We start from the raw sequence: 14,139 nt of genomic DNA, 5'->3' as shown, positions 1-14,139 counted from the left end.
CGTAATGCTGCCCTAGGAGCATGAGAAATTCGGTTGCTTTCGGTCCAGATTTTTCGTATATGCCACCGAATTAGCCACCCCTGCCACTGTGCATGGTGTGGAGAGGTTAACCAACCCGTGAGACGCTGGTATAGGCCAGTACCAACCTCTTGTTTTGAGAATGAAGACATGGTCCAAGCAGGCCATATTTTTTTGGCCCAAGTAGGCTGTATCCTTTTTATTATCTGTGCAATTGCCAGTTCTAACTGTGGGTCATTTTCAAACACCTATTTTAAGCTTCACGCTTCATTTGATACTCATACTCGTATTTCTGTGCGTATGTGGCACAAAAACAATACAATAGCGTACATGATTACGTCTTGTTTCTTAAGGTGCTTTCCGTATGCAATGAGTGGGAAGTTTCTGCTTCGTTCTCCCGTTTTGTCGTTAAGTAAGTAATATGCTGGTTCTTCACTTTGGCAATAGCACTGAGTCGTCCCCTATCTGTGGAGTTTTTTTACTGTTGAGAGTCGATAGTGGACAAGGACGTCCATGGGATATTCACCTCATGGCATCCACCTGGTGCTGAATGGAGCATCCTAGCTGATTTTTAGGTAAATGTAAGTGTCGCAATTGCAGTAGGGCGATCTGTATTCTGAGAAACTCAGAGCTTACCTGTACTGCCCTGCAACTTGTGATGCATATTTGATTATAATTTTTGATCTCTTATGTTTCGTTAATTCTGAATTCGTGAGCTGCGCAGGTGAGGATATCTTACTGCAATTTCTCCACGCAGTTTTCTACACAGTTTAGTACTCTCCACAGTGCCAGTGACATTTTGTGTAGTTTCTATTGAGAATTTACAGAAATTTGCTCTCTCTCAGTTCCGTGTGAACTGTGTGCATCATAAAGAGCAAATAAAAATCTGTTACACTCAAACGTGATCTAGATTTCAACATCCCTCGACTGTTCTGCACTTTTTCCATGGTTAGGCGCCGCACAAATTGGTATAAAGGAGTTTTTGTTCTCACAATGACGGTATTGTCGTTCTGTACAATGGCCAAACACAAGCAACAGCTGTTTGAAGTTAAAGAGAGACACCACCGAGATTCATAGACACAATATTTCCCTGTGACGCATGCTCTTTATTCTACACTGCCAATATCGCAGTAAGTGGCATCGGCTGCTACACTACATTTTTCATTTTTTTTTTGTTTTATGAAATTTTATTCTGGCGGGACGTGGTCGATCTTGTTTTGCTTTCGTTGATTTTTATTTATACAACTACTTCGGACTGGTTCAAATGGCTCTGAGCACTATGGGACTTAACATCTGAGGTCATCAGTCCCCTAGAACTTAGAACTACTTAAACCTAACTAACCTAAGGACATCACACACATCCATGCCCGAGGCAGGATTCGAACCTGCGACCGTAGCGGTCGTGCGGTTCCAGCCTGAAGCGCCTAGAACCGCTCGGTCACAACGGCCGGCTACTTCGGACTCTAGTTAGAAAATATTGAATTTGAATGTCCATATTTGTCATATTATTGGACTTACTCACATAACATACTAATATAGTAGTTTGCAGGCAGCATAGGTGCAGCTTACAAGCTACGCGAGAAATACAGGTTTTCACTGGCTGAAGCTACCGAACTGCACCTTCCCTACCGCGTCTTGGCCGTACTCGACAGAGCTCCACTCAGCATTGCTTTGTCTCTTCCTGTGCCGCACCTTTTGCGTGGGTACGGGCCGAGTCATATCGTGCGCACTCTATCTACGTGTGGGTAAGGCATGACTGAAGAAATCTGACTTCGTTACAAGGCCAGAGGCGGTGTTACATGTTATTTGTACGATATATATTGTAGATTAGTATTCTGTTGTCGCACGTGCTCATTTAGGGAATTATTATTGGCTAACAGCCCGGGAAGCGAGGACCAGACCAGAGGGAGAGAGAACATATGGAGATACTGCGAAGGGTTTTTGAGCACCCCCTGCCGTTCCACGACGTACTATCAGCCGAAATATTTTATGTGGTCAATGTGCAGTTGTTCTGAAAGCAATAAAGTTTGATTTTATATACGACACGGTTTCTGGATTTGTGTCTGGAATCGACGCAGCGTAAAAAATGCAGGCACATACCTGGAAATTGAATATAGGTTCATATAAATTTTAGATAAATTGTGTAACTACGCACAGCATTCCGTTGACATCAGTGTATTTGTTTACGTGTGTAATAAAGCTTATTTCATTCAAATTCTCCTTGTATACCGTACGCTGTATGACACTGCCGAAAATTTATGACGCTAAGGAATCTTGATAAAAGCTTGTAGAATAGTTTGTAAGATTTCCAAAGCATAAGACCATGACCGTTTGTTGCGTTTGAAAATTTCGTTGCTGGTGAATTAACTATTTTTTGTACCAGAATTGTAAAGCAACTGGTTCATTCTTTTGCCTTAGGCACCACACAGCTATTTTTTGCAGCTTTCTTCTAAATTTTGAATATTTTCACATTAGAAACTACGAATATGGATGACAGTAAGGCAGGTAATTCATTGTGAACAGATGAGTATGAGTTTTAAACCATAACTTCAAATCTTAATGGAACCACTTTGTACATAAAGGAAAAACTGCAAAGTGTCAATTATTCTCTGAAACGTAATCTTGGTATCTATTTGTGCATAGGTAGTGTTTTGCAAAAGTTTCATACATATAACAAGCAAATGATCAACTGATTCAGAAGAGAGACGGTTTAGGTAGACGATATATTGACTATTAATGTCATTAACTTCCTATCTGACAACAAGTTCGTTGCATATTTAACTGAGTGCGTTAGATCGTATTGTAGCTGATGTGTGAGGCGATGTTTTTGTATTTTACCCGTGTAATTCAATTTCAAAGGGAAGTTAACCACATACTACATACAATTTATACAGAGTGTTAAAAAAGGGTTCCATTCTTTGAGAGATGGTAGTACGGATCAAAACAAGACAAAAATATTCAGAAACGTTGGCTCTAAAATGCATCACTTAAGAGTTATGAGCAGTTGTTCATCTTCGCTACTATGAAACACATATCTTCTACTGGAAGGTCTTTGCTATGAAGAACAACCTACACAAAGCAGTAAACAAATGTGGACATATTCGTCTGTTATTGTTCGTGATACAGCAAGCAGTAAACATCTGTTAGTGTTGTTATTGCAAATCGCGTTCATAGTTCTGCGTATGTGCAGTGCTTATATTAGTTCTAAAGGAACCAGTGTGTATTATAATTAGTTAGAAACATGCTTACGTCGTACTTTTATCTTTGCGCATACCAGCCTAGTGGAAGACTTATTTCACATGGGAAACGGCAGACAGTATTGAGCACCCCCTTCAGTGGTGGCTCACAGTGTAGGTCTCGTGTGTAATAGCAAGCAGATGATGTTAGAAGCTCCGTTGTTTCACACTAACAGAATAGCGAGTTCTCGTTTGTTTAATTATTTGTATACTGCATTCTGTAGGTCGCTCATAATAGCAAAGAGCTTGCAGCAGAAGAAATATGTTTCATTGTAGCGAAGATGCAGAAGTATTCACAGCTATTAAGGTATTCATTTTAGGGCCCACGTCTGTTGGACTCTCTTTTTTTCTTTTTTTTTTCGGACCCTACTACCGCCTCTCAAAATAGGGAATACTTTTCTTTAACATCCTGTGTGAAAGCAAACTCTTCTAGAACCTTTTGTATCTGTTACTCTCCGACAGTAGTGGGTTACACATATCTCCGACACATTTCGGTATTTTTCCGTATTAGCTTCACAGCATATATCGCGCAGAAAATGATATGTGGAACAACACAGAGACCGAATAAAACAGATTTTCCAGACCGTCTTCTCATTGTATCATGCTACTGATTATCTGAGAGTACAGTATTTGTGTATACAGGGTATCCATAATTAAAGTTCCTGTTTCAAACCGCTGTAGAAAGAGAGTCACTGCTCAGAATGACGTCAAATTCGAACAGCATAATGTCGTCGCAGGGGTAAACGTCATGAAACAAAAGAAAAGAAAAATGTAACGAAAATTTTACCAATAGATGACATTGTAACCGTCTTGAAGTAAATGGGGTCGGCTATAAATGACAGATGAATCGCAGTACGATAGCTATGGTCTGAGCTGCACATTGCACCAGCCGTATTGTTTAATGTGGATGTGTACTGTTTAATGTGCACAAGTTCCGCAGTCAATATTTGTGGCACTGCTAGTTAGGTAAGGCCATGTACCACGGCTAGGTGATATCACATCGGACCAGAAAAATCGAATCGTCCTGAGGCCAAAAGCCGCATAAAAAACTAAATGACATCGGTTTCTAATTGTCCTGAGGTGCAAAAACCGCATAGAAAGCTAAATGACATTGATTTTTAAATGTTCTGGGGCTTAAATTATACAAAAAGAAAACTGACATCAGTTTTTAATTGTTCTGCGGCCAAAAACCACAAAAAAAGGAAAATGACATCGGTTTCTGTCCGTCGTGAGACAGGAGCAAGACATGCTCAATATGCCACAAACTGAAATCGAGACAATGCACGTTCCGCAACAGAGAGAGTCTCGGGTGTCTCAATGTGTACCGTCTATTGATCTGTGTTCGTAATTGGAGCACTGAACACGACGTAACGAAATGACCGTTTGTAATTCTAGAATTTGCGAAATGCCGAAATGCCTCTGCGGCAGCCGCTCCATGGCTGTGCTTTGTGATGCGGAGAGCCATCTTGCCTAAAAATGATCCTGCACACACATCCCCGCTCTTGAAGGGTCGGAATGGCGTTGATGCGCAAAAGACACTCGCAGCGTTTACCAATGATGATACAGGTAATAGGACCCGCAGGACTCATCTTCTCGAAAACATACGGCCCTGCGATAAACGATGCCGTCAAACCGCACAACACAGTCACCGTTGCGAAATAAACTGGAACCGGTCGATGAGCGTGCGGATTTTCCGTTGCCCATATTCAGCAGTTCTTTATATTGACATGTCCGTACAGATGGAAATGGGCTTGGTCTGTCCACAGATCGTTCCATGCCCATTCATTGTCCACTTCCTTCCACGTGAGCAAGAAATTCAAGAGCGATCGTTTGTCTTACTGGCAGCTCAACGGAAAGCAATTGCTGAACATGGCAATGCAAGGCGTTTCATAGGATTCGAGCAATGCACACCACCGCTGGAACCCTCCTGCAATGTTGTGGCCTCTCCTTTCCTCCTTCTGCTACAATGCCCTTCAAAAGAACTTTTCTTTTCGATTTTTGTAGTCATTTTGTCCAGATTGTTACCAGAGATTGGACGAATGTCTTTTTTCATATTCTTGAGTGTCCGGAACTTCTCCGGGCCAACTGGCGCACAATCACCATTCTTGCGCAAGAGCCTTACCAGCAGTTGACATTTCCCCTTGCATCAGTAATATTCTGTTCAAATTTGACTTCATTTTGGCTGGCGGGCCTCCTTCTACAGCATTTTCAAACTGGAGTCTTAACTATGGGCACCTGCTGGTAGTCGATGCACGTCAGGGGTTCGTTCACGATAATCAAAGGTACACTACTGGCCATTAAAATTGCTACACCACGAAGATGACGTGTTACAGGTGCGAAATTTAACCAACAGGAAGAAGATGCTGTGATATGCAAATGATAAGGTTTCAGAGCATTCACACAAGGTTGGCGCCGTTGGCGACACCTACAACGTGCTGAAATGAGGAAAGTTTCCAACCAATTTCTCATACACAAACAGCAGTTGACCGACGTTGCCTGGTGAAACGTTGTTGTGACGCCTCGTGTGGGGAGGAGAAATGCGTACCATCACGTTTCCGACTTTGATAAAGGTCGGATTGTAGCCTATCGCGATTGCGATTTGTTGTATCGCGACATTGCTGCTCGCGTTGGTCGAGACACAATGACTGTTAGCAGAATATGCAATCGGTGGGTTCAGGAAGGTAATACGGAACGCCGTGCTCAATCCCAACGGCCTCGTATCACTAGCAGTCGACAGGCATCTTGTCCGCTTGGCTGTAACGGATCGTGCAGCCACGTCTCAATCCCTGAGTCAACAGATGGGGACGTTTGCAAGACAACAACCATCTGCACGAACAGTTCGACGACGTTTGCAGCAGCATGGACTACCAGCTCGGAGACCATGGCTGCGGTTACCCTTGACTCTGCATCACAGACAGGAGCGCCTGCGTTCGTGTACTCAACGACGAACCTGGGTGCACGAATGGCAAAACGTCACTTTTTCGGATGAATCCAGGTTCTGTTTACAGCATCATGATGCTCGCATCCATCTTTGGCGACATCGCGGTGAACGCGCATTGGAAGCGTGTATTCGTCATCGTGATACTGGCGTATCACCTGGCGTAATGGTATGGGGTGGCATCGGTTACACATCTCGGTCACCTCTTGTCCGCAGTGCCGGCACTTTGAACAGTGGACGTTACATTTCAGATGTCTTACGACCCGTGGCTCTACCCCTCATTCCATCCCAGCGAAACCCTACATTTCAGCAGGATAATGCACGACCGCATGTTGCAGGTCTTGTACGGGCCTTTCTGGATACGGAAAATGCTCGACTGTTGCCCTGGCCAGCTCATTCTCCAGATCTCTCACCAGTTGAAAACATCTGGTCAATGGTGGCCGAGCAAGTGGCTCGTCACAATACACCAGTCACTACTCTTGATGAACTGTGGTATCGTGTTGAAGCTGCAAGGACAGCTGTACCTGTACACGCCATCCAAGCCCTGTTTGACTCAATGCCCAGGCGTATCGAGGCCGTTATTACGGCCAGAGACGGTTGTTCTGGGTACTGATTTCTCAAGATCTATGCACCCGAATTGCGTGAGAATGTGATGACATGTCAGTTCTAGTATAATATATTTGTCCAATGAATACATTTATCATCTGCATTTCTTCTCTGTGTAGCAATTTTAATGGCCAGTAGTGTAATTTCTTTCCTAGTTGTAGCTGCTGAATATTAACAGTTAGAGATTATTTTAGAGTTACTTGACACGTTATCTAGTGCTGCCGTACACCACGCCCGTTTGTTTTGAGAACATAAAAGACGGTGGTGGTGAGGGAGGGGGTTCTCAATTCGTTTCAATGTCGCAGCGGTGGAGCTGCGGTGCGGACGCAGTGACACTGCCGGAGCGACAGCGGGGCAGGCTGGGTTGCCTGGGTGCAGGGGCGCGCGGGTACTCACTCTGACACTTGCCGGGGTAGTCGACGGCGAGCGCGGGCACCTTGCGACGGCAGGCGCGCCGGCGCAGGCGGCACACGGAGGTGTAGGAGCGGCCGTCGGTGCCGCAGACGGGGCCCCGCAGGCGCGCGCGCGCCTTGCAGTCGGCGGCGCACACGCAGCGCGGCGCGCCCCGCCGCAGCACGCAGCGCCGGCCCTCGCCGCACTGCACGCCCGCGCACGACTCTGCAACACCGCACCGGCGCCCAGTCACTCGTCCGCTCCGCTCCCGACCTCCACCTGTTGCACGAGCCTACGGCTGAAACACTGCTCCCGTACGGGAGGCGGCTTCTCTCGAGGAATCGCCACCGATGCAGGAAAAACCACACGTGTCAAAGTTAGCTCGCTTTCATCTATACGATACTCTCCTGTTCACATAAAATTGTTCACAGAGCGACGTTCAGAGAACGGATTGACAAAAATATGCAAACACCAAGAACTATTTACCGTATCTAATAAGCAGGCGAAATACCCTCAGACTTCAAGAAGAATATAATAATTCCAATCCCAAAGAAAGCAGTTGTTGACAGATGTGAAAGTTACCGAACTATCAATTTAATAAGTCACAGCTGCAAAATACTAACGAGAATTCTTTACAGACGAGTGGAAAAACTGATAGAAGCCGACCTCGGGGAAGATCAGTTTCGATTCCGTAGAAATATTGGAACACGTGAGGCAATACTGACAATACGACGTATCTTAGAAGAAAGATTAAGAAAAGGCAACCCTACGTTTCTAGCATTTGTAGACTTAGAGAAAGCTTTTGACAATGTTGACTGGAATACTCTTTTTCAAATTCTGAAGGTGGCAGGGGTAAAATACAGGGAGCGAAAGGCTGTTTGCAGTTTGTACAGAAACCAGATGGCAGTTATAAGAGTCGAGGTACATGAAAGGGAAGCAGTGGTTGGGAAGGGAGTGAGACAGGGTTGTAGCCTATCCCCGATGTTATTCAATCTGTATATTGAGCAAGCAGTAAAGGAAACAAAAGAAAAGTTCGGAGTAGGTATTAAAATCCACGGAGAAGAAATAAAAACTTTGAGGTTCGCCGATGACATTGTAATTCTGTCAGAGACAGCAAAGGACTTGGAAGAGCAGTTGAACGGAATGGACAGTGTCTTGAAAGGAGGGTATAAGATGAACATCAACAAAAGCAAAACGAGGATAATGGAATGTAGTCGAATTAAGTCGGGTGATGCTGAGGGAATTAGATTAGGAAATGAGACACTTAAAGTAGTAAAGGGGTTTTGCTATTTGGGGAGCAAAATAACTGATGATGGTCGAAGTAGAGAGGATATAAAATGTAGACTGGCAATGGCAAGGAAAGCGTTTCTGAAAAAGAAAAATTTGCTAACATCGAGTATAGATTTAAATGTCAGGAAGTCGTTTCTGAAAGTATTTGTATGGAGTGTAGCCATGTATGGAAGTGAAACGTGGACGATAAATAGTTTAGACAAGAAGAGAATAGAAGCTTTCGAAATGTGGTGCTACAGAAGAATGCTGAAGATTAGATGCGTAGATCAGATAACTAATGCGGAGGTATTGAATAGACCTGGAGAGAAGAGAAATTTGTGGCACAACTTGACTAGAAGAAGGGATCGGTTGGTAGGGCATATTCTGAGGCATCAAGGGATCACCAATTTAGTATTGTAGGGCAGCGTGGAGGGTAAAAATCGCAAAGGGAGATCAAGAGATGAATACATTAAACAGATTCAGAAGGATGTAGGTTGCAGTAGGTACTGGGAGATGAAGAACCTTGCACATGATAGAGTAGCATGGAGAGCTGTATCAAATCAGTCTCTGAAGACCACAACAACAACAACAATGGTTTCCTAGGGAAGTGTATACCATTCTTCCTGCAAAACAGTGGCAAGTTTCGGTAACGACGACTGAGATGGATAGCGAATACGCTCCCTTCTCTCCAAAGCAGATCAAATGCTTTAAATGGCTCTGAGCGCTATGGGACTTAACTTCTGAGATCATCAGTCCCCTAGAACTTAGAACTACTTAAACCTAACTAACCTAAGGACATCACACACATCCATGCCCGAGGCAGGATTCGAACCTGCGATTGAAGCGGTCGCGCGGCCCAGACTGTAGCGCCTAGAACCGCTCGGTCACTCCGGCTGGCCTCCAAAGCAGATCGCAACTCGGTCGGGCACACAGTTTTAATCTGCCAGGAAGTTTCAACTGCTTTGTCGTCTTGGAACACAACATCATTATTGGGAAACAAAGACCGTACCGTGAGGTGGACCTGATCGGCCAAAATGGTCACTTAAACCTTGGCAGTAATGCGATCTTGCAGAGTTACCGTGAGGCCCGCGGAATACCACGATATGGCTTTCCAAATCGTAATCGAACCCCCTCCCCCTTTTCCACTCTTGGGATGTAAACTCGGCGAGAAGTTGGAAACAGTAGCAACAGGACTCATTCGACCAAATGACATTCTTCCGTTGCGCCACGGTCCAGTTTTTACGGCTTGAGCACCACGTTTCCCTGTTACGTGCATTTTCAATACGCATGAGTAGTTTTGGAATTGCAGTTCGCCTCGTAACTCTCTAGTTATGGAGCATCCTTCCTCTTGTTTTGGTGCTGAAAGGGTTAGTGAGTGTGATATTCAGTTCTGCTGTGACTTTTGCAACTGTCGTCCCCTTGTTTTTCGTCCCGATCCTCTTCAATAACCGTCTGTCACGGTCACTCAACACACACTTGCGACCGCGTTGTGGCTAAGTGGATGACTTTTCTGCTTTCCCTGTATGTGGTATAAATCTTCGATATGGTGCCACTTCCTTCCTTATTTACAGAAACACCCACCATACGAGCACCAACAATTTGTCAACATTCGAATTCACTTAGCTGCGACTCAGTGCTCTCACAACTACACACAACACTGTTCCGACCACGACTGAAACTTTCAGCGTATTGAGGACGTTTCACATTTGCCAAACACAACAGCGCAATCTTGAGGCTTAACTAGTATTTGTATCTATGTTCAAGCATCAATTTCTCGCAATGCTTCCATATTTTTGTGCAACCTTTGTTTTTCTCTACCGTTGACTCTTGAAATAAACATGTAAATCTCTCATTGATAGCTCTGATTTCTCTTATTTTGTTACGATAGTCATTTCTCCGCATGTAGATGATAATTAACAAAGTTTTGTAGCATATTACGGAGAAAGGTAATTATTGCAATGTCCTCAAAACATCTCGCCTTTGTTTTAATGATTGCCACTCCAACTTCCTTTCCTCAGGTTGTTTTGCTTATCGCTGAATGAGTTGTTTTTCAGGTGTTAAAGTAGGATCATCCCCATTGCGACTTGCCCATTTGGAACAGGGTAGGTAGGTTTCCATCGTTTTTTACTTATTCGCTGGGACAGGCTTTGCGGGCCTCGAGGGTCCGCAGCCGACCTTCATGAGTGGCGCGTCGGCTTAGACCTAGCCTGAAACAGCTTGGCATCAACGTACACTCCAAGTTAGCGATGAGGCAGAGAGGGACTTTGAACCAGTGTGTTGGCTGTGGGTGCGTGGTCGCCAATTCCCGGTGCTGCGGCAAAGTGTCTCGTAGCTGGTCGAATTTTCTAAAGAGGCTGCCTCTTTCTTCAGGATGGCTTCCTGATAGTGTCCATTTGCGTAGTGTTGAGCATGTCGCGAATTCGTTCCCAGTGGGCTGGGGAGATGCGGCGGGGGTGGGGGAGAGGGTGGAGGATTCAACAAAGAACCCATTTATTAGTTGTTGAGTTGCGTGTCTGATGCAATTTAGCAGCCAGTGCTGCACCGTATCTTAGTGCGTTGACGCATATCAAGGTTAGTGAAGAAGGGAGTGAGGTCATGCGCCTTCACCGGTTGCCCTAGATGTGTTTGCTGAAGTATAGTTGGGAGTCTAAAGTGACACACACGTAATTAACGAAAAAAAATGGTTCAAATGGCTCTGAGCACTATGGGACTCAACTGCTGTGGTCATAAGTCCCCTAGAACTTAGAACTACTTAAACCTAACTAACCTAAGGACAGCACACAACACCCAGCCATCACGAGGCAGAGAAAATCCCTGACCCCGCCGGGAATCGAACCCAGGAACCCGGGTGTGGGAAGAGAGAACGCTACCGCACGACCACGAGATGCGGGCGTAATTAACGCTGGAGGACTAAGCTGAGTGAGAAAAACGTTATACTAGTGGAAGACGCTATTTCCGCAATCTCATAGGGTATTAAGGATGAGGAGGAGTGGTGTTAGACGTCCTTTGAAGATGTTTGCTTTATTTCTTGTTATTGGTGGAAACAAATGACTTGATCGGTGTTTTTCTGTATTTCCTACCACTGGTGGAAATAGGCGAGTGAGAAACGCGCGACAGTTGTGGCTAGTGCCGGCTGAGGCGTGCCAGTACTCGGTGTACTCAAGGCCAAAGCCGCTGTGGTCTCCTGTGCGCCAATGTGGGTTGCTTTCCGAGAGCTGTCGTAGCTCTGTTACTGCTGGCAACCAAGACGCTTGAAGTCTGTACCCGTCTACTTATTCATGTTCCCGAACCGTCGGAGAATTTTACAGACTGACAATGCTATCACATACGGCGAAGGATTTTACTGACAATCCTTAAATTTGTTTGATTTTTCATGAAATTCAAAGATTTTTTTTAGAAGTCATGTGGAGGACCTAACACGTTTTATGTTTTAGGGCCATCTCTCACTTATAGGAGCGTGGATATCCTGCCTAAAACATTCTGGAATTTGTTTTGATCATCTGACGACATTACTAGACGGTAAGTGACCGCATCAGCTGCAAACAGTCTAAAAGGGCTGCTTATATTATGTGCTTAAGAGTTTACATTACTGAGGAGCCCCTGATATCAATACGGTCCAGACATACAACTGAGACGATGTTGCACAGACACGCAATCTGATTACAATCTGCTTGTTAGCAACAGAGTCAAAAGCCTTCTGGAGATCTAGAAGTGTGAAATATACTTGATCACACAGCACAGGCTTTCACCATCGATATTTAAATCCTCGGTGACTGCTGACTTGTGGACATTAGTTGGTGGCCTTAGGCGTGTTTCCGTGCGTATCATTTCGTCTGCTATTACTGGAGATTACATTCTGGGGCTATAATGAAGTAGTCCACTAGGGCTATTTTTTTAACTCCCGATCTCTTGCTAAATTAAAAACACAGTGGAAATCCGACGAAGCTTTGCGCAGATGTGTTGCACAGTGTCTCTAGCATGCCCGCCTACGACATCACGTCGCACATTTCAGTTCTAAGCGCTCAGTGAGTACGTAAAGATGCCTAGACAGTTGTGTTTCTGGCCAAGGGTGAAGTGCTTACTGAGATATTCTGCCTGATTTCGAGCAGCCCACATAAAGTTGTCAAGCATTTCGGTTTTCACGACAATATTTTCTCGGCTGTAGGTGCAGGTGCAGCGTTTGCGATGGGACGTGTTTGATCACCCACCATACAGCCCGACTTGGCTACCTCTAATTTTCGTCTCTTCGCTCACAGGAACCGTTGACTATGGAAATCAAAATGAAAATAAAAAATGCCTTACTTGCAACGTTCAGCTACACCTTGCAGATACTTTCCTACCTAGTCGCCGCTCCGTCATTTGTCGTAGCTTGGTACCAATTCCAATAGTCTCGTGATAGAAGGCAATCATCTGTGATTTCCAAAAATTCTCTACTTTGGTCTGCAGCTGGCTGTGTTCTCATAGTCAACGAAGCAAATACCGTCCGCAGTGACGCAATGTTGCGTGATACCACCTACTTATACCTTTATTACAGCGCCATCTATCACAAAGCGAGAAAAGTTGTCCAACTAAAACATTCATATTTCTTTACAAGCTAGACGAGTTTCGTTCTTTGTAGCTTTTTCGTTTGATGCTTATTTCGTCAGATATTTGGCCTGGTCACTATCAATGGACCACCCTCCATAACTGCTATGTCATATGGTGTGAGGAGTAGTTATAGAATGCTGCAGAGTAACTGTTGGCGTGACTAGGAAAAGTTCTCCGCCCTCCTAAATTGATAAATAATCATCATGAATTGATAAAAAGAAACCATCATCTATCTCCAGTGAACGTTTACCGAAGTTTGTCCTTCGGCATCCATGAAAAGTATAATAGCACGTTGGTTCTGTTTGGACGCGTTTGGTAATAACGTCGCCGTCAGACTCATCCCTTGCCTACATGTCGGTGCTTACATGCGCGCACCGGAGTCGCGCTGGGTTGCATATATGAGCAGAAACGCCCAGAAACTGAAACTTTTTGATCGCCCCTTATGTCTTGGTAAGTAGTCGCTGATGTGGCGCGGCGTCGAAAGAGTTTCGAAAATGTAGGAACGTGGAGTCTATATGTTCAGCAGCATCTATTGTTTGCAAAATCTGATGTGTGAATAAGTTGTTTAACACGAGTATTTTTTTTCTGCGAATCAAGAGCAGGAGTTTCATTTGATGACAGCCAACTGCATTTGTTTTAGAAGGACAATTTTTGTTAAAAGACAACTGAGCCGTGGTAAAATTTGCTGTTTTGAAGAGCGCGCCGCAGCGCGTAGTGTAAAGCAGTTGCCTTCCGTTTCTGGCGGTGGCGCCGCTGTAGCAGTCGCAGCTTTGGTATCTCCCTCTGGTGCGAAAGGGGAAAAGTTGCCTGTTCACGTGCATTTAAGGGGCGCTGTAAGCTCAGTCTAAGTTAAGTCAGTCGGGGGCAGTTGGTCAGCCAGGGAGTCTGTCAGTCTCGGAGAGTCTGGTCAGGTGGTCAGTCTGGGTCTGTCTCTCGTCCGTATTGGTGAGGCGGTTAGTGTCTGTCTGTCGTCCGGAGTGCTAGTATGTGTTAGGCCGCCAGTCTGCTCGAGTTTGTTCAGGCAGTGGTCATTGGCGGTTGGATCGATCGGTTTGTCGGTCACACACGGGGAAACAAGATGACTTGTCCGCC

The 14,139-nt window shown here is 44.9% G+C and overlaps 1 protein-coding gene across 1 annotated transcript in view; it reads right to left on the bottom strand.

The window, feature by feature from the left end:
- LOC126262319 (follistatin) overlaps nucleotides 1-14,139 on the bottom strand; it is an 809,720-nt gene that overhangs the window by 178,051 nt on the left and 617,530 nt on the right. Inside the window, exon 3 of the mRNA XM_049958873.1 lies at nucleotides 7,195-7,416. Coding sequence (XP_049814830.1) covers nucleotides 7,195-7,416 — 222 coding nt within the window. The remainder of the gene's footprint in view (nucleotides 1-7,194; nucleotides 7,417-14,139) is intronic.

Source organism: Schistocerca nitens, chromosome 6, assembly GCF_023898315.1.
Source record: "Schistocerca nitens isolate TAMUIC-IGC-003100 chromosome 6, iqSchNite1.1, whole genome shotgun sequence".
NCBI classification, from domain to species: domain Eukaryota; kingdom Metazoa; phylum Arthropoda; class Insecta; order Orthoptera; family Acrididae; genus Schistocerca; species Schistocerca nitens.
Note: the sequence above shows the minus strand (reverse complement) of the source record. Positions and strands in the feature narration are given on the sequence as shown.